Source organism: Panthera pardus, unplaced genomic scaffold, assembly GCF_024362965.1.
Source record: "Panthera pardus isolate Hobbes unplaced genomic scaffold, ASM2436296v1 HiC_scaffold_9, whole genome shotgun sequence".
Lineage (NCBI taxonomy): Eukaryota > Metazoa > Chordata > Mammalia > Carnivora > Felidae > Panthera > Panthera pardus.
The window spans coordinates 2,522,321-2,542,970 of record NW_026527024.1 but is presented as its reverse complement, the minus strand read 5'-3'; the positions used below and the strand labels follow the sequence as shown (position 1 = coordinate 2,542,970).

General features: G+C 48.3%; 1 protein-coding gene and 1 long non-coding RNA gene across 11 annotated transcripts in view; one reads left to right on the top strand and one right to left on the bottom strand.

Annotated features, from left to right (window-relative positions):
• Positions 1–20,650, top strand: part of PRKAG2 (protein kinase AMP-activated non-catalytic subunit gamma 2) — a 256,749-nt gene that overhangs the window by 181,036 nt on the left and 55,063 nt on the right. For 6 of the 10 annotated variants that reach the window (XM_053898674.1, XM_053898675.1, XM_053898677.1 and 3 more), the window contains one exon: positions 16,733–16,802. In XM_053898674.1, coding sequence (XP_053754649.1) covers positions 16,733–16,802 — 70 coding nt within the window. Of the gene's footprint in view, positions 1–16,028; positions 16,134–16,278; positions 16,328–16,732; positions 16,803–20,650 lie in introns of those variants that run through there. The other 4 variants (XM_053898682.1, XM_053898680.1, XM_053898681.1 and 1 more) reach the window with 3 other exon arrangements.
• Positions 1,955–8,689, bottom strand: LOC128775868 (uncharacterized). The gene is made up of 2 exons (XR_008420805.1): positions 8,655–8,689; positions 1,955–2,157 (listed from the first exon to the last, which is right to left on the bottom strand). It is a non-coding gene; the product is annotated as an uncharacterized LOC128775868 (long non-coding RNA).

The window sequence follows — 20,650 nt, the reverse complement described above, 5'->3', positions numbered from 1 at the left end:
TAAACATTTAAAAAAATAAGAGGCTCTACAAATTAAAAGGGGGTATTTCAAGATCGAGAGTTTGGGGAAGTAAACTACACAAATGGTTGTGCGTATATGTCCATACACACATGCGCTAGAAGTTAACATCAAGCGTATCTCCTGGAAAGTAAGCCCTTAAAGGCGAGATAAAAATTGATGCCAGGAAGAAAGGGCAGAAGGGAGGGAGGGTAGGAAAGAGAGGAAGGAAGGAGGAAGTAAAAGGAAGGGACAGAAAGGAGAGAAGGGAAGAAGGAAGGAAGGAAAGGAAGGGAGGGAGGGAAGGAGGAGGGAGGGAAGGAAGGAGGAAGGAAGGAAGGAAGGAGGCAAGGAAAGGCATTAGTCCAGGAGGCTCAGCCGCTCGATCCTAGGGGTCCAGAGAGGAGGAACAAGGAAGACAGAAGGAGAATTAGAGGAGAACAAGAGGAGGGCACAACTTCCCAGACTGATACCCAGCACAAAACAAAAAGAAAGGGGGGCGGTGGGGGGAACCTGGGAAAAGAAACAAGACCCACACCAAGATACAGCATCGTGAAATTCCAAAACGGCAGGGATTAAAAAAAAAAAAAAAATGAGCATAAAGCTTCCAGAGAGGAGGTGGAAACAAAGTGCACTTAAAAAGGGAAAGACACTGGGAATCAGAATGGCGTCAGACTTCAGAGCAGCAGCTGCTGGAAGGTGGCGGGGGCAGGGCTCTCAAAACAGAGGGCAGATGATTTCAAAATTGGGACTTGGGCAGGACATCAAATTGAGAGCCATTCTCAGACACGCGAGGTCTCCAGTAATTGACCCCCACGTACCTTTCCTCGGGAAGTTACTGGAGCACCCGGTCCCTCATGGTAAGGGCAGAAATTAAGACCCAGGCAGCAGGAGGATGCCCGGGGGCTGTGGGACCAGCACGTGGAGGGTTGGGCTCACCTCGCCAGGTCTAGAAAGCCTGGGACGACATCTCCGAGAAGAGAATAAAACCCGCAGATCACCTCATGCGTCTCATCACACTGAGAGAAAACTTCTGGCTTTGGCCGAGTTTGGGGATGACTTTGTGGTAGACACGTCGAAAATTTAGCTCCCCCAAAACATTAAATCGCACCGAAAGGAAGGTTGCTTACGGCACAGTGAACAGCTGGCTCGGGTGTGCATAATATTTGCGTAGTCACGACACTGGTACATCTTGGATGTTGACATAACAAAAAAGGCAGGCAACTGTGTGTGTGGACGACGGGAGCAGCCGTGGTCGGGGTGCAGCTGAGTGGTCACCTTGACCTTCTGCACAGGAAGTAAAATCGATGGCATGAAAGTTTACGTCTGGCACCATGAGTTAGCAGAGTCGACACCAGAGTCGCTGAAAATGCCTCTCCCTTTCAAACACGTATGTCGGAGGCTGCCTGGGTGACTCAGTCAATTGGGCGCCCGACTTCGGCTCAGGTCACGATCTCGCGGTTCGTGGGTTTGAGCCCCGCGTGGGGGCTCTGTGCTGACAGCTCGGAGCCTGGAACCTGCTTAGGATTCCGTGTCTCCCTCTTTCTCTGCCCCTCCCCCCATCGCACTCTAATCTCTCTCTGTCTCTCAAGAATGAAGAAAACACTAAACAAAAAAAAAAAATTTAATAAGATACGTATGTTGAAAAGCATTTAGGCAAAAAGCTCATGTCTTTTTTTTTTTTTCCCAACAAGCAAACTTCCTAGTAGTTTGAAAAAATGATGCGTGATGTGAGTGGGATAAAAGGGACAGGACTCTGTGGTTCATAAAAGGTAATGTGAATTTGGATCGTAGCTGTCCGGGACGCTGCTGGGATGATTAAGAGCTTCTCTTTAATAATGAAAGTGACTGTCTCAATAAAAATGGAAAGAAATGCCTACCTAACACAATCGAAGGTCATTAACTCCAGAGAAGAGGATGAAACGGGTGTTTCCTTTAAGTTTTATAAGCTCAGGAGTTCTTTCTTTTTTTTTTTTAATTTTTTTTAACATTTATTTATTTTTGAGACAGAGAGAGACAGAGCATGAACGGGGGAGGGTCAGAGAGAGAGGGAGACACAGAATCCGAAACAGGCTCCAGGCTCTGAGCGGTCAGCACAGAGCCCGATGCGGGGCTCGAACTCACGGACCGCGAGATCATGACCTGAGCTGAAGTCAGACGCTTAACCGACTGAGCCACCCAGGCACCCCTCAGGAGTTATTTCTGAGAGTTAGGTCTGCCGGGCAGCCAGTCAGCTGTTGTTCTCGAGCGTGTTGGTCTCAGGACACTTCTGTCCTCGTCATTCGTGAGGACCCAGGCTTTTATTTGTATGGGTCTCCTCTGTAGATATCGACCATATGGAAAATTAAAGCTGAGAAATTTGAAAAAATATTAATTTATCTAAAAGATCAATAATAAACTCAGATATTCCCAGAGATATATATTTTTTAACGTTTATTTATTTTGGAGAGAGTGAGCGGGCGAGCACGCACACGAGAGGGGAAGGGGCAGGGAGAGAGGGAGACACGGAATCCGAAACAGTCTCCAGGCCCCGAGCTGTCAGCACCGAGCCCGACGCGGGGCTCGAACTCACGGACCGCGAGATCGTGACCTGAGCCGAACTTGGACGCTCGCCCACTGAGCCTCCCAGGCGCCCCTAGATAAATTTTTACTCAAAAAAAAAAAAAAATTAGTGAGGAGAGTGGCATCGCTTTATTTTATTGCAAATCTTTTTAAAGCCTGGGTTAAAAGACAGTGGGACTTTCCTATCCGCTCCGGCATTCCTTCCGTTGCCATATGTTGTCTTGGATGAAGTACGTGAAGAAATTCCAGCCTCGAGCAGAGATGTGGTTGGAAAAGAGAGGCGTATTTTAACAGCCTCTTCCGAAAATTGTGGGTAGTCTTGACAAGTAGTAGTTTCTTAAAGGTTAGCTGCGACGTGGAATCTGAAACCCTATGAATGAGTTTCCGTAGTCTACTTAACAGAGTCTGTTCTATTTACATTAACATCTATCCGTCTGTCCCGCCCTGCACTTTGAGTCGATCTTTAACCCACGCGTGATCTTGCGATGTCGTGCGTTGATCATTGGGAAGATACGGGGTCCCTGACCAATGCAGATCTTCCAAATGTCAACACATTTTATCACGGCATCCGAAAAACCAAATCACCTTTATTAGTAACACTGCAGTCTCCCTGGGAGAAGTCTCTAAGTATTGGGAAGCTGTCAAGCTTCATTATGACAGACACTGCTTTTCCAAGATTCTGACTTTTGCTTGAAAAACTCAAGTGGCAGCATCGGCAACAGATATGGTCAGTTGTTTGCCTTGAAGCGACAGGTTCCCTTTGTTCATTTTGGGAAAAAATGTCTGCCAGACACCCAAGTCTGAACAACCAGTTCAGACTGGTTGTTTTTCGGTGTCTCATTAAAAAGGCAGCTCAGGGGCGCCTGGGTGGCTCCGTCGGTGAAGCGTCCGACTTCGGCTCAGGTCACGATCTCGCGGTCCGTGAGTTCGAGCCCCGCGTCGGGCTCTGTGCTGACAGCTCGGAGCCTGGAGCCTGCTTCGGATTCTGTGTCTCCCTCTCTCTCTGCCCCTTCCCCGCTTGGGCACGTGCGCGTGCTCTCGCGCTCTCTTTCTCTCTCTCAAATATAAATAAAAACATTATAAAATTAAAAACAAAGCAGGGTATGTACTGAAGGGTTGAGATTTAATAAAATGAATACATTCTACGCCCTCAAAGATACTCCCATGTGAAACTGGCTTATTTCCTCCACGGTGGAAGCTTAGCGTCATTTGCCACCAGCTTGGTGTGAGATGAACTGCCGGAGAATTCTGGGGCGCCGACGTCGATGGGGCTCAAGCAGTAGTGGGTGAAAAGCAGATATTTATCGCCTTAGTGTTCTCATGAGACATGTTGACTGCGCCGTTGTAAGGCGTCCCCACCATCCATACATCTTTCAGAATGCTGACGACAGAGACGGGGACTGATGAGTTTCATAGGATTTATGACCGTATTGGGATCCCCTGTTTGGTCCCAGTCTTAACACGCAAGCCATGCCCTGGAGGGAAAGGGTTCCTAACCGTCCGCCTTTCAGCAGGAAACTAATAAACCATTTTTCTTGAAAAGGTTTGATGTTTGAAAAAAAGTGGAAATGCTAATACGTAGCCTTTATTCTGTTACCACTCCCGTGTGTGTGTGTGTGCGCGCGCACACAAGTGTGTGTGTGCACTTTTCCTCCCAGATATGTAGACTATATACCTGAATATACCTTTTTTGGTTTTTTTTTTCACGTTCATTTATTTTTGAGAGAGAGAGTATAAGCGGGGGGTGGGGACAGAGAGAGGAGGGGACAGAGGATCTGAAGCGGCCTCTGTACTGACAGCACAGAGCCCAATGTGGGGCTCAAACTCACGAACTGTGAGATCATGACCTGAGCTGGAGTCCAACCCTTAACTGACTGAGCCACCCAGGCGCCCCCCCCACCCGCTGCCCCCCACAAATATACCTTTAAAAAGCACCAAGTGACATGTCAAAGGTTTGGTCTAGACCAACTTTACACTCTATTACTTGTGCCTTAAAAATGAATGAGTTGAAATCATTTTTCCCTCGGGCCTCATTTATTCCTTATAGACACTGGCTACTCTCTCTGTGCTGAAGAGAAACTTAATCATGTTTGGTGAGCAAACAACACTTCCTGGAACTGATGTCCCATGTGCGTGACTAAATCGTTCAGCCCAGAGACATCAGGGGTTATACACCATCTTCCTTTATTATCCTGTTTATGACTATAAACTACGATAAGGAAAAATCTTGACCCACTACTCACACACGTGTATGTATAATTAAGACAGCTTTCTGGAAACAGCGATCGCCCTCAGTGCAAAGTGGTATTTCTGTGATATTTCATTTGAAACCAAGCTAGTCCTTTCTTGTTGTTGTTTGTTTATTTTTGAGAGAGAGAAAGAGCATGAACGGGGGAAGGGGCAGAGAGAGAGAGGGAGACCCAGAATCCGAAGCAGGCTCCGGGCTCTGAGCTGTCGGCACAGAGCCCCACACGGGGCTCAAACTCACAAACCGCGAGATCGTGACCTGAGCCGAAGTCGGACGCTTCGCCGACGGAGCCACCCAGGAGCCCCTAAACTGACACATTAAACTACTTTCGTCACCCGTGAATGGGTCACAGTATACAGTTTTTAAACCAGGGGTTTAGACTTGGTTTCTTACAGGCTGTTTTCTCAAATTCCTGGTGTGGTAGACATTTTTGGGCCGTGGCGACTCGGGGCTGCTGTGTGTCTAATGCAAGTGTCTCTTCTCTTTCATTCTGTTGACCTCTCTTATTGCTTCCTTGAGAGGACCCCGTCTTCTCACTGAAAGTCCCCCCACTTTGCCCATGTGGATACCAGCCCTGACATTCTGGCTTCTGGCGCTGACTTCTCTTACTCTCGTAGACCAGCTTTCCCAAAGTGTAGGGTGAATACCACTATGGTATGCAGGATAGTTTTAGGTGGTATAAGGACGAACGTTTTAATAGCTACATATTTGTGCGTCACGGAGAAATATATCTAGAACACCCATACCTACGGTTTCCTGGAGTTGGCGGCTAAAGGCTAATTTTTAAAGTCAATTTTATCTTATTTTTTTAAGTTAATTTTTTTGAGAGAGATGGGGGGTAGCGTGGGGAGTGCAGAGAGAGAGGGGAGAATCTTCAGTGCCGTTAGCCTAGAGCCTAATATAGGGCTCAGTCTCACGAACGGGACACAAACCGTGCGGTCGTGACCTGGGCCAAAATCAAGAGTCGGACGCTCAACCAATGGCACCCAGCTGCCCCTAAAGTGAATTTTAAATCATTGTACCAGTTGCACGGAGATAGGACAAAATGACTGAAGGTTGAGGAGCAGAGCTGCTGAATCCAGGCCCCGTCTGTGTCGCCCTCCCTTCCCTCACATACTCACAGACCCTAGTTACCTGCCTCAGCTACCTCTTGGACAGCCAACCAACACCTGGAACTCAGCAGGTTTAACCCCAGCATTTCTCCTTTCTTACCTCAAATGGGCTCATCCTGTCCGTTTTCCCCGATGTCCTAGTCCCTTGTGTTTATTTCATAATCCATGGAAATACCAAGTCCAAACTCCTCACTATCTCTGCGATGCTTCTCGGAATAGCTTGCTTCATTTTTCCATTTGTCGGAAAGACATCGTAAACCTTCATGCGGATTCCAGCCTCTCCCATGCCCATCCCTTTCCACTCTACACCGCTGTTAAGATCTTTTGATGTCATCAGAGCAGGCTGCGGAAGTTACATTCCCCTCCTCGAGTCCTACCACATGAAATCGAATCCCGTCCCCTTGGCCCCCGGGGGTCTCTAGCGATCTATCCTTAATTTCCGTACTGGAACACTCCGCGCTCAGATCAAGGCCATTCGCCTGCTGTGTCCTGCAGGTGTCTTGACCCCTCGAGCTTTTCTGCCGTGGCCACCACCTGAAGTGGCCTCCTTCCCTTGCTTCCTTTAAATCTGCCTCCTCGATTCGCCTCCTAAAGGAAGCCGTGCATCTCAAAGGATTCTTAGCATTTGCGCACACTCTGCGGTCGCTATAGAGCTGCTTTGTGTCTTTGTTGTTGTTGTTGTTTTTTCAACTTAAACGACTTTGTAATTTTTGACGGCGTTATATATATGCAGAAATACAGTTTTCACAATTAGGCTAAAACCTCCCCCTGATTAGCATCTCACCTCCCAAGGGCAGGGCCGAGATCGGCTAGAGTTCCCAAATACCTTGTGGGATGCTTTTGGCTGCAAAGTAACAGAAAACCGCGACTCAAAGTGGCTTGAAGGATAAAGACATCTACTGCCTCAGGTTACAGGTACAGAAGTAGGACAGGCCCCAGGCAGGGGGAGATACAGGCCTGCTCAGTGATGTCACCAAGGACCCAAGTCCTTTCTCTTACTCAGCCCTGGCTTCATCTGAAGGCTGGTCCTCTGTAGCAGTCAAGGCTAGGTGCTCTCTGTGGCAAGAACAGGGCAGGGCGGGGACGTGCTTACCTGCGTGCGGGCACGGATCCTCTTCACCCATAAGCCCTCCCTTTTACTCCAGGAGAGTAAGGAACGCTGTCACCATCGCGTCTCACGTAAGCAAAGGGTGTGCACTGCGACGAAATGAAGGACTTGTTCTAGGAAAGAAGTTGGTAGAAGAGGCGTGAATGCCACGCAGGCAAAACCAACAGGATCCACTACAACGTGGTGCAATGTGCCACGCCCTGAGGGGTACACACTGGAAATAAAGGGTTGCAAGGGAGGCTAAGGTGGGGAATGTATCTGTGTCTACACTCTGCGTCTATGGATACACACATAGAGACACCTATATTCTTACATACGTAATTCATAATAACACATATACACGTGTATATTACATAGATAACATCACGTAGAGTATGAGAAATACTGTCTTTTCCGAATCAAGGCATAAACAAAATGGTACATTTAGATAAGAATCAGCGTGTACGTGTAACACGCTACCATGGAAGAATAGGTAAAATTATACAGCCCCTGGGAACCACAACATAAAGAACTAAAGGTAAGAGGCACCAAACGACCTGAATCCTCAGGTGGGAAATCCTAACTAAGCCACAAAGCAGCCGCGGAAACTTACGAGTAAATTTATCACAGTCGCAGGGTATGAAGCTAACATACAAAAATCAATTACGTCTTCCATGAGATGCTGACAGCAAACAATTAGCACATGAAATCTGGGAAAGAGTTTCACTTACAAAAGCATCAGAAAAACGCCCCCCCCCCCCCATCAGATACTTAGGAAAAAATTTAGTGAAAGATGTGTGGGACCTCTGCACTGAAAACCACAGAAGACGGCTGAGAGAGAGACCAAAGCGAACACAAATGAGCAGAAAGGTAAACCATGGTCCTGAATCGGAAGGCCTGACATTGTGAAGATGTGAATTCTTCCCAAATGGACCAACAAGTAAAATGGAATCCCAACCAAAATTCCAGGAGGCTTTTTGTTATTCTGAATTGTATGTGGAAACACAAAGGGCTTCGGGGAGCCAAAGCAAGTTTTTTAAATGAAGGACAAAGTTGGAAAATGCTCACCACCTGATTTCAAGACTTACTATAGACCTACGATGATCAAGAAGGGGCGCCTGGGTGGTTCAGTCGGTTAAGTGTCTGACTTCGGCTCAGGTCATGATCTCGCGCTTTGTGGGTTTAAGGCCCATGTCGGGCTCTGTGCTGACAGCTCGGAGCCCGGAGCCTGCTTTGGATTCTGTGTCTCCCTCGCTCTCTGCCCCTCCCCCACTCGTGCTCTGTCTCTCAAAAATGAACATTCTTTTTTTTTTTTTAAAGAAAGGGTGGTCATGACGAAAGTATAGATTGAGATCATTGAACAGAGTGGAGAGGCCAGAGACAGATGCCCCATATATAGTAGGTTGACCTTAGATAAAGATGCCAAGGCAATCTTTTATTTTCATTGGGGAAAATAAAGTCTTTTACTTTTTTTTAATGTTTATTTATCTTTGAGAGAGAGACAGATAAAGCATGAGTGGGGGAGGAGCAGAGAGAGAGGGAGACACAGAATCAGAAACAGGCTCCAGGCTCCGAGCTGTCAGCACAGAGCCTGACGCGGGGCTCGAACCCACGAACCCCAAGATCATGACCTGAGCCAAAGTCGGACGCTTAACCAACTGAGCCACCCAGGCGCCCCAATAAAGTCTTTTATTGGGAACAACTAGACACCAGTATGGGGAAAAAATGAACCTAAACTCTCACCATCCATCCTAATAAAAAATTAAACCAAAACAGATCAGAGACCTAAATGAAAAAAAATTCTAGAAGGAAACACTGAAGAAAATTTTCACACTCTTGGGGGGCAGGAGGCAAAGAGTTCTTAGGACACAAAATGCATGAATCATGAAAGGATAAATTGGATCTCATGAACCTCAGAATCATTATGCTAAGTGAAATAATCCAGGAGCAAAAAAGTATCTACTGAATGCTTCCATGTATAGAAAATTCTGGGAAATATCTATGATAGCAGCAAAAACTAGATCACTGATTGCCGAAGGAGGGATGAACCACAAAGGGGCACGAGGAAATGTCTGGGGTGAGAGAAATGTATGTATCTTGATTGGAATGAAGGTTTTTTTGTTGACTCATCAGATTGTACACTTGAAATGGATACCGTTTATTGTAGGCAAGTTTTGTCAATAAAAAAGAGACACTAAATACCCTTCTGAAAAGATTTATAACTCGAGGTCTGCGGGACCTGTCTCTACACTTAGTTGGTTGGCTCTGTGTCCCCAGTTCACGTCAACCCTCCTGATTGGCGACATGACGTCGTAAACAGTGAGTAAAGATCACCAGATTACTCAGAGCCAAGTGCAGAAGAGGCAACAGAAGAATTAACAGGTCCCTTTGATTTCGACTTGACTATTATACTTCCTTCCAAGCACTTTAGGTAGAACACAGCAGAAAAATGGCAGTGGTCTGTTAATCACTTTTGTCAATTCTCACCAATTTCTAGCCAGAGTTTCTATACATGAAGGAATTAAAACAACCCGGAAAGCTATTCTCATTGGTCTCTTCTGGGAAGGGCTAATGACTAGGCCAGTTGTAAGAGGAAGAGGAAAGAACAGTGAAAAAAGCCACCATGGGACTTTATATCACTTTTTGTGTCGCTCTATTTTTTTTTTTTTTTTGAGATTTATTTTTAAGTCATCTCCACACCCATGTGGGACTTGAACTCACAGCCCTGGGATCCACCGACTAAACCAGCCAGGCACCCCGTTTTGTGTCACTGTGTAATAGAAACACAGAAAAAAGTTTATGGCTTGATGCACTAAGAATTGAAAGGCTAATTGAACGAATTGAGCAGTACTTATGTTTTTATTTGCAAAGGATTACGGGACAACCAGAATTACCAGGAGAATAGAATATATTTAGCTCCCAGTAAGTCATGTCAAACACAAACCTAAGAAGAAAATATTTTGGTTAGCAAACAATAAGAGCAAATTTGGATTTACTTGTGAAAAGCAAGAGAAAGACGTATTTCAGACCCTAACTGCTGAGCTCCACAAACGTGGAACTTGAAGAGGAACAAACTGATCCTATGTAGGTGTAGGGTTCCCACTTCTTATCTTTGATGTGCATTTCTAATCATAGCAGATATTTTATTGCCCACCGACCATGGTGCCTGGCATACAGCAGCTATTAAATATATGTTCAACATCTGTCTTCAAAACCTTAACATTATCTACTTTTTGAAAGTTAGAAGACAGTTTAAAGAAAGAATCCGGGCAAAAGGGACATTTTTGGTTTAGTTCATTTTCTTCCTCTCTTATTGAATCCTTTGAAATAGGTTTTTTATTTATTTACTTTTAAACTAAGTTCTCCACCCAGTGTGGGGCTTGAACTCACAGCCCCAAGATCAAGAGCCACATGCTCTCTACTTACAGAGCCAGCCAGGCGCCTCTCTGAAACAGGTTTTCAGCCGACCCGAAGCCCCACTGAGCGTCGCAGTGCAGATGGACACTACTAGGGTGACCTCCCAGGTCACGAAGACAGGTAGAGAGGACTCAAGACCTACTTTAGGGGGATGGGTTTGAGTTGTCCATAGAAGATTCGAATGGAGAAGACCAGGAAGCAGTCCGGTACTCAGGCTTGCTGTGAGCTTGTGACCCAGGCTTGGAGGTGTTCCGCGCAGAGGAGGGGTCAGAGCTGATCCGAGAGCAGAGCGAGTGGCAGGAACAGGCAGATCCCATCCTGGCACCAGTGGGCGCCCCCCTCCCACCTCCCCTTCCGCACAGAGGACCCCTTTAAGGCAGCAGTGGCGGGGCGGGGGAGGCGGGGACCTCAACGCTGCAGGTTTCCAAATGCTAAATTATTCAGGAGCCACTTATCCAGTATTTAAGGTTGATTTATTTCTTGCAGTAGCTTTTTAAGATAAAATAAAAGGCAAAGCGAACTCCTATCTGACCTCAGTCCATAAAGGAAAAGCTTTTTTGGCAGTCATTTTGTGATCAAGTTTTCCTGTCCAGTAGTGATTCAAAATACTGTCTTTTGCTGCACCTAGGCACAGCTGTGTTAGACAAACCTTAATAATTTAGCATTTTTCACCAACCAGCAGGTCACGCTGCTAATGGCTCCGTGGTTTTCAGGCATTCAATAAAATTCAACTCCAGCTGCCTGTTCCCTCCCATCATCCCGGAGTGCAGCAGCCCAGACTGGCTGCAGAAGCCCATAGAATATGGTAGAAATACTGAGATCTGCAGGAGGCCCAGCTGGGAAAACCCGGCACCTCTCTCTACCGTGATCTGCCACGTTCAGTTCTCGAGAGAGTTGAGGTGGCGTCCACGTAAGCCCCTTCTTTTTGTTTCCTTAATTTATTTATTTTTGAGAGAGACAAAGCACAAGTGGGGGAGGGGCAGAGAGGGAGACACAGAATCTGAAGCAGGCTCCTGGCCCCGAGCTGTCAGCACAGAGCTCAACGTGGGGCTCGAACCCACGCACCTTGAGATCACGACCTGAGCCGAAGTCGGCCGCTTCACCGACTGAGCCACCCAGGCGCCCCTGCAACCCCCTTCTCTGCATGCAGAACACTGCCCGAAACCTTCCCTCTCCTGGCTTCCCCGTCTCCCCAAAATAGCTCACATTGAGTCTGGCTTATAAGTCAGTTGAGACTCTAAGAAAACATCACCTAAAATATCACCGTGAAAGGGCAACTAGCAATCACCAACCTTAAATGGTTTGTGCCAACCGATCCATCGCTCATTTCACCCTGTCAACAAGTGTGTACATTGCAGACCCTCAAATTCCGGAAATTGACCGGGTATATTATGGAGGACAGTTTAATCTGGGAGCTATCCTACTAAGTGAAAGCAACCCGTGGAAATAAATTCTGCCTCCCGAACATCTAGGACAGAAACGTTTTTATTTGAGCCTTCTCCTGCGCACCCATTATCAAGTGAAGTGAAATCTGAGAAACTAACATTAATTTGTTTTAAGCTCTATTCTCCACCAACTTCAGCAGTAATGGCTACAGGACTTTTTAAGCCTGAGAACCACGTTTGCGAGCACACAGCCTCCGGAAATACATACTCCCACTCGTGGCCCGTTTCTGCCTCCCCAAAACAACTCATCAGGAGTACAGGTGAAATTGATGATACTTCCAATAAACACCAATTCGAGATTGGTTTTTACAATTATACTAGGATTCCTGCAAGAAATTAAAATGCAGACCTTTCGATAATTAGAATGATTGACACTTCCACTCTGTACCCCTGTGCTTTTTTTTTTTTTTATTAAGCTTTTTATTTTGAGCTCATTGTAGATTCACATGCAGTTGTAATATACATGTGCCCTCTACCTGGTTTCCCCCAAGGGTGAAAAAACCAGAGCGCAGGAGAAATGGACGCCCCCCCCCCCCCCCCACATTGCTAGCGAAAATGTAAAAAGGTACAGCCACCGTGGAAAACAGTTCGGCGATTTCTCAAAATGTTAAATATAGAGTTACCATATGACCCAGAAATTCTATTCCTGGGTCTATACCCAAGAGAAATGAAAACATATGTCCACACAGATCACTTGTACACGAATGTTTATAGCACCAATATTCACAATAGCCAAAATGGGGAGAATGGATACGTAAAATGTGGTCTATGCATTCAGTGGAATATTACTCAGCAATAAAAAGAAAGGAAGCGTTGATCCATGTTACAGCGTGGACGCTGAGTGAAAGAAGCTAGAGATAAAAAAAAAAAAAAAACCCTACATATTTTATGATTCCACGTCAGTGAAATTTGCCAGAATAGGCAAATCTATGAAGACAGAAAATAGGTTAGTGGTTGCCTGGGGCTGGGAATAGAGAGAGGTTAAGAGAGTGATAAGGAATGACCGCTAGTGGGTACAGGGTTTCTCTTTGAGATGATGGAATGCTGTAAACACAGATAGTGGCACAACTCGGTAAATATGCTGAACACGTATTTTTATGGTATATGAATCTTATCTCAATAAAAAAAATTTTTTTTTAATTAACCCAACTGGTCATTTCCTCCACACAATTAAATAAGTGTGGCTTGACTCATGGGAGGAAAAATACAGTATAGCACAAGCAGGATGTTGACATTGATGTTGACATTGATTCGGTCAAGATGCCGAACGGTTCCTTCACCACAAGGATCCCTCATGCTGCCCTTTTTTAGCCACAGGTACCTCTGTCCCCCACCCCCACCCTGACCCCTGCGCCCACTAATCTGTGCTCCACTTGTACAATTTAGTCATTTCAAGAATGTTATATAAAGGGAGTAACATAGTATGTAACCTTTGGGGATGGGTTTCTCCCATTCATCCTAATTCCCTGGACATCCATGCGAGTGGTTGTGTGTATTGATAATTCATTCCTTTTTATTGCTGAGTACTGTTCCCAAGTATAGACGTAACATATTTTGTTTACCAGTTGCCTGCTGAACGACATCTGTTATTTCTGGTTTGGGCTATTACAAATGAAACTTCTATGAACATGGTATACAGGTTTTCACGTAAACGTAAGTTTCCATTTCCCAGGATAAATGCCCAAGACTGCAAATGATGTGTCACGTAGCAGCCTGCGTGTTTAGCTTCATAAGAAACTGCCGAGTTGTCTCCCAGCGCAGTGGTATAATTTGCCATCCCCACAGCAATGCAGAAGCGATGGTCCTCACCAGCATGTGCTGTTTATTTTTGTTTTGGCCGTTCTAAGAGGTGTGTGGTCACAGCTCACCGTGGTTTTAATTTGCGCGTCCGTGATGGCTCATGTTGTCAAACATCTTTTCACGTGCTTATTGCCATTTGCCTGTCTTTTTCCTATCCTAACTGAATTCTAACTTTTATTTTTCTAAGCTGGCGCTTTGAGAGTTCTTTATGTCTGCCAGATGCCAGTCATTTGTTGGCTCTGCGGTTTTACAAGTATTTTCTCCTACTCTGGCATGAGTCTTTTCATCCTCTTAACAAGGTCTGTCACTGAGCAGACATTTTTAATTTTACCGGGGTTCGGTGTGTTCATTTTACCTTTTATGGATCATGCTTTTTGATATCAAGCCTTACTCTTTGCCTAGTGATAGATCCCAAATGGTTTGCTTTTCTTTTTCTAGAAGTTTTATAATTCTGCATTTTATTTTTAAGTCCATGACCCAATTTGAGTTCATTTTTGTATAAGGTGTGAGGCTTATATTGAGGTTGAGGCTTATTTTTTTTGCCTATCCGTGTCTGATTGCACCACTGTTTTTGCACCTTCCTCAAGCCCATATTAAGGTGGGTCTATTTCTAGTTCTCTGTTTCTGTTGATTACGTGTCTCTCCCCCTACCAGTACCAAACAGCAGTGACTACTCCTACCTCATCATTTTCAAGACTGTCTTAGCTACTCTACAGCCTGTGCCTTTCCACACAAATTTAAGAATGAGTTCATCTTGTCTACCGTCCAACCTCGGCTTGGGTCATGATCCCCTGGTTCGCGAGTTTGAGCCTCAAATTAGGTTCTGTGCTAACAGTGCCGAACCTGCTTGGGATTCACTCTCCCTCACGCTCTCTTGTGCGTGTGCTCTCTCCCTCTGTCTCTAGAAATAAAGAAGTAAAGTTTAAAAAAAAAAAAAAGAAAACCTGGTTAGGATTTTGGTGGGAATTGCATTCAACGCAGAGATCAATCTGGGGGAAGACGGACCACTTTGCCATGTTGGGTCTTCCCATGCGTAAACACGGGATGTCTCTCCATTTATTTAGGGTTTCTTCCATTACAACCACATTGTAATTTTCAGCATATGGATCCTGTACATGTTAAGTGGATCCCTACATCATGTTCTCTAGGGTTGATCATAGTATTGTTTGTAATAGCACTTTCCACATGTTCATTGTTAGCAGGTGGAAATGCAATTGATTTCTAGGTGTTGATCTTGCAGCCTACGACCTGGCTGAACTCACCAGTTCTAGTTTTGGTTGTTTTTGTTTTGTTTTGTTTTTCAATAGATTCCTTGGAACTTTCTGTGGAGACAACCATGTCATCTGAACATAGGGAGGATTTTACTTCTTCCTTTGCAATTTGCATGGCTTTTCTTTCTTTCTTGCCTTACTGCCACGGCTGGAACTTCCAGCGATGTGTTGAATAAAAATAGTGTGAAAGCAGGCAGAGTTGCCTTGTTCCTGAGCTTAGAGGGAAAGCATTCAGGCTCTTGCTGTTAAATATGACGCAGCTGCAGGGTTTGTTTTTGGTTTGTTTTGTTTTGTTTTGACCAACAAAGGTCTTACAAAATTAGTTTTGTCCTCTTCTCCCCCCCCCCGCCCCCCACATACCCTTTTTGAGGAGAAGAAGCTAAGTCTCAACTTGGGGATTGGCCCAACCGAGATGACAGAGCAAAAAGGAACCGCAAAGGAGATTTTTAGTACTTCCTCTTCCAGGCCAGGCTTGCAAGAGTGATAAAACTAGGCTTCCTTTCGAGGGGGGGTGGGGGGTGGGGTGGGGGTACTTTACAGCCCTAATCAGCGCCAGGGAGCTAATCTACCAGGGCCCTTGCAGTCTGCAGCGAGCTAAGGGCACCCTGTAGATGGGGCAGAAATTGGCTGTCACACCGGAGAGCCTCGGGGAGTGGGGCGCCTGTCCCCTCTCCCACTGCCCTGCTCTCCCAGGCAGCTCTGGCAGCTTCGCTTGCCTGCCACCCCGAGCTGCCGCCGATAGCGGCGTCTCAGATACCCAGATCCAGGGTGACAGGAGTGGCCGGGGCCAGATTGAGATTTGTGTGAGCTTTTGGCAGTGGCTCAGCCCAAGCGGAGGATCAGCTGCGAAGGGAGCAAATTAAGACTTCCGTGGCTGGGTAAAACTGATAGCAACAAAGTGCAGCTACAATACGTGTAATCCCCGGAACGTTTCTTGTTTTTAATGGGGGCAGGGGATGGATAGTTTAATCTAAAATTTAAAAAAGAAAAGCCATCACACTCCGCCCCCCCCCCCCCCCCCAGTCCGCGTTGCCCTCTCCCCTCCGGGGTCCCCGCAGGCCCCCGCCCCTCTCTCCCGGGCGTCGCCCCGCCCACCCGGCGGCGCTCCCCTCTCGCCCCACCCCCGGGCTGGCCGAGACCACACCTGCGCAGGTTAACCCTGCGGGGACGCGCCGCCCGTGGGTGGCGGGGAAGGTGAGCGGGGGAGCGCGGGGGGGCGGGGGGAGGCGGGAGGACCAGGCGAGGCTGGGAAAACGGGCCTCCGCTAATGGCGGCCCGGCGGCCGAGGCGGGAAGGAGGGCCGCGGCCGGAGGGGGGCGCCCCGGCCGCCGTCGCGCGAGCCGGCCCCGGGCTCCTCGGGGTCCTCTTCCCACGCTTCCTCCTCGCCGGTCCGTACCAAAGCCGCCGGGGGGCGGGGGGGGCGGACCGATCCACTCGGGGAGGGGCGGCGGGTTAGGCCGCGGCCCGCGCCACCTGCGGCCCCCGGACGGGGGCGGGGGCTGAGGGGCCGGGGCCGCGCCGTCCTCTCCGTTCCCCCTCGGTTCCCTGCCGGCGGGCGGGGCCGCCGCGGCCGGGCCGCCCGCCGCCGGCCCGCCGCCGGCCCGGAGGCCCCTCCCCACGGCGCCCCGCGCGTCCCCGCCCGCGCCCGCACTCGGCGCCCGCACCCCCGCGCGCCCCCGCCCGCGCCCCGCGCGCCCCCGCCCGCGTCCCCGCCCGCACCCCCGCGCCCCCGCCCGCGCGGCCGGGACGAGCGCCGCCGAGCGCATGCTGATCCCTGTCCTCCTCCTCCTCAGGCGGCGCTGGCGGCGGCCCCGGGACCCGCGGAAGCCGGCATGCTGGAGAAATTCGAGTTGGAAGAAGAAGGTGAGTGCCCCCCCGCCCCCGCCGGAACGCTCTCCGTTTCGACGCGGAGGGGCCGGGGCGCGGGGACCGCCGGGGTTCACGCCCCGGAGGCCGTGCGGCCCCGGCTGCCGAGCGCGGCCGGGGATGCAGACGCCGAGCCGGCCGAGGACGTCTGCAGTGGCCCGCGGGTGCCGATCGGGGGTGGGGGTGGGGGGGGTTGGAATCCGGGCTGGGTCCGGGAGGGGAGCCCCGAAACCCCGGCCATCCGCTCGGAGGGGCGGCCCTTTTGTCCTAACCAGCCCAACTCGAGGGAGAGCCAGGTGTCATGCAGCAGGAATTGTTTGTGGTGCCGCCGTACACGTAGAGGTAACCCCCAAATTGCGTTGATGGCCCATACCTTAAAATAACACCAACCGGTTCCCTGCTCTGTATTTCCGAAAATACCACCGGCAGGGTGTGTCTTCTGGTTAATAGGGAAAGTTAAATAGGAAAACCAGAAGCGGCTTCGCGAATTGGGTTTGAGTTCAGGTGACCCTGTCACTCCATCATTTCTGTCGCCTCTGCGCTCGCTCGGGTTTTCTCTCTCCTGCCCTGTTTGCTTCTTACTTACCTGGATCTTGTGAGGAAGCTGTTGAAATGTTGAAGGGGGTGAGTTCGTTCTTTGGCCAAATTGATATTTGAAACGGAAGGCGATGAGCTTTCACCTGGATTTTATTTTGAAACTGTTAAAATGCCAAGGGCGCAAAGCTTGTTCTTTGCCAGAATTAGTATCTGAGATGGAATATGGCGAGCTCAGAGTCGGAAAAGAACTTTGTACGAGATGCTTGACAGTTTGAGGAATTTAATTTGAAAGAACTCCACGCTATCTCGTGTGCTTGCGTTATTTATTTAGTGACTTCTCTTTGCCCCAGGAGTATTCATGGAATAAAGCTCCTGGAACAAAGAATGTGCCATGTGGATGCTGTGCCGTGTGCCAACTTTACTTTAATACTTTTGTTCATTTACAGCCAGGCAATGACTTAAATAAGCGTGCACAGCCGACATGAGAATGTCAACCAGATAGCATTAGGCCAGTACCTGCATTCATTTTCTGTTTTAGCTTCCCTGCAGCATTTCACAAGCACGTTGCTAGAAGATAACGCACGCGTAGTAATTATCATTAGAAGTCTGCATCCATATCTATTATTCACGAGCAGTTACGTGATACATTTCAGGATCTTACTGGGACCTAATTTGCATTTTCTCCTACTGAAAAATAACCCAGTGTCTTAAATCGAATCCTCCTCATTACTCATCAGTTGCATACCGCGGGTCAAATTTTGGCCACTGTCCACCGGTGTGCCTCCCTTTCCGTTGAGATGCCGAGTGTCTACATCGTAGGGGTTTTCTTTGTCCCTGATACCAGTAGTAAGAGTCTGTTGCGTTTAAACTTTTTGCAGATTCGCTTGTGGGCCAGAGGAAAGTGGAGACCACATGCATTTAGAAAGACACCACAGTTATGGTTAAGGACATAGACCCAGCTTCACGTCTCAGCTCCATTTCTCGTGTAGCCACGTGACTTGGGACAAATCACTGAGGTCCTCCGTCTGCCTTACTTTCCCTGTTTGTGAGATGAAGCTAATACCAGCCAGGGTGTTTTGAGGATTAGATGAGATAATTTGTGTAATGGTATTTAGGACGGTGTAAACCCACATAGTAAGTACTGTGGACATGTTAGTTATTTTTTTTTAATGCCGTTAACCATTATACCGAATTCATGGACTTTTTAGGCTTTTATTAACAAACCTTAACATGGAGAGTCTTCTCAACATGGATTTGACGGGTTTTTTTTTTTTTCTTCCTTGAGATTTATTGATTTAATTATGTTGCGTTTCTCAAAGCAGATCTACGGGCCTGGTTTCTTTTGCATTGTTTCTGCCGACATAATGAATATGAAGTATGAAACCTAAGCATCTAAGGAAAGGGATTTCCTGTTTTCGCCCATCTATTTTTATCTATATCGCTGTCATTACTTTAAAGCAGGCTGAAGCCCACAAATAACCCTGTCAAACTTTTCTAGATTTTTTTAAGAAGGCAGAACGTTAAGCACTTGCTCGGAAGCCGTTAGCAGAGCTAGAAAAAGAAAGAGTGTCGGCATGCTTGTCTAAAATGCTGCTTTGTTTCTTTTGAACTTTATATTGCTTATTCATCCATAGGATGGAAAAACTGAATATCCAGCAGAATCTTACGTTTATTTGCGGGGGTGGGGAAGGTCCTCACAGTTTAAGCCATTACACCCTTCAATATCCTGTGAACTACGTGTTAGCAGCCTTCATCACAGATGGCTGTTGAATCGATCCTCATTTGATCTGTAAACTTCTTTCTTGGGGCCCACGGGTGGCTCCGTCGGTGAAGCGTCCATCCAGCTCTCGATTTCAGCTCGGGTCGTGATCTCACGGTTCTTGAGTTTGAGCCTCGCGTTGGGCTCTGCACTGTCCGTGCTTGGGATTCTCTCTCTGTCTCTCTCTCTCTCTCTCTCTCTCTGCCCCTCCCCCACTCGCACACGCGTGCTTGCACGCACACAGGCACACACGGTTCTCACGCGCTGTCTCTCAAAGTTAAAAAAAATTCAAACTCCTTAACCATGCCTGTCGTCGTTTCTGCCTTGCTCTCCGGATGCATTGCTTAGACGGAGATACGTCTGGCAGGCACAGAAACACGTGATGCCGAATATTTTCGTTACCGAGTGTTTTTCTGTTTCCTGATAAGTTATAAGCAATACTGTATTTGTCAGAAGTAATTTGGGGGCGCTGGCGAAGTCGGAGTAGTCTCTTCAAATGTCGTTTGCTTCTGGGAAGGAAGGAGAAGCCGTACCGTGACCTGGTCAGGGGGTCCGGGTCATCTTTTGCCTGGATTCTGACGCCAGCGGCCTTGCCCCCGTTCTGCCGCCAGCCCTCCTTACCATCAGATTCCTCCTTTGCGGGAAGCTCTTTACCTCTGTCTTCCGTCTATATATAGGATAAGTGGGTGCTTCTCTTCCTTTGCAACCTCGCCGCCACCTCCCGGCCGTACACGCCAGTGATCGGAGGGCTGTCTGTGCCAGAGATCGCCAGACGTCTTTTTAAGGGGCAGGTTCTGATTCTGCGGCTCTGGGCTGGGACCTGGGGGTCTGCATTTCTGCCAGGCTCGCAGGGGCGGCGGCGGCGGCTGCTTCCTAGACCCCTCTGTGAGCAGCAAGGCTCCAGAACAGACATCGGCCCACTTCTGCAAAGGGCCAGATGGTCTGTGGCTCGGGCTCGGTCACGACTCCTCCGCCCGCCCGTGCGGCAGCGAGGCGGAAGGCAGCCGAAGCCCAAACTCAGCCCAACGGGCCGTGCTCTGGTGAGCCTTCGTTTGTAAACACGGGCCGGATTTGGCTCCCAGGCGTAGTTGGCCAGACCCTGGCTGCGCGCGCCTCTTGATTTCTGCGTGCCTCTCACGGTCTCTGTGCCTTAGAGTGTTCCGTTACCTTGACCGCGACACCTTCTCTTCCTCCCTGTCTCCGCCCTGTCCGTGTTACTGATGCCTCACGGCTCTACCCAGATCTTGCCCCCTCTTCGAGGCCGTCCCCCAGATCCCTTCTGCACCTCTTTTCACAGTTTGTCTTGCTGTTCCCCGTGCCTGACACGGCCGGCGCACAGTAGGCGTTCAGCAGTGTCCGGAATCTTCGTTCGGCGCCTCGGTGAATGTTACTCCGCGGGAGCGTTGAGAGGACCCGGTGGTTCTGTGTATGCAGAGGGGGGAGAACACTGCCTCACCCATAGCAGTCGCTTTATGCGTCTGCTTTTCGATTTTTTTATTCAGAGGTCAATCACGTTAATGTTTTTCTTTTATCCGGATGAACTGTCGGG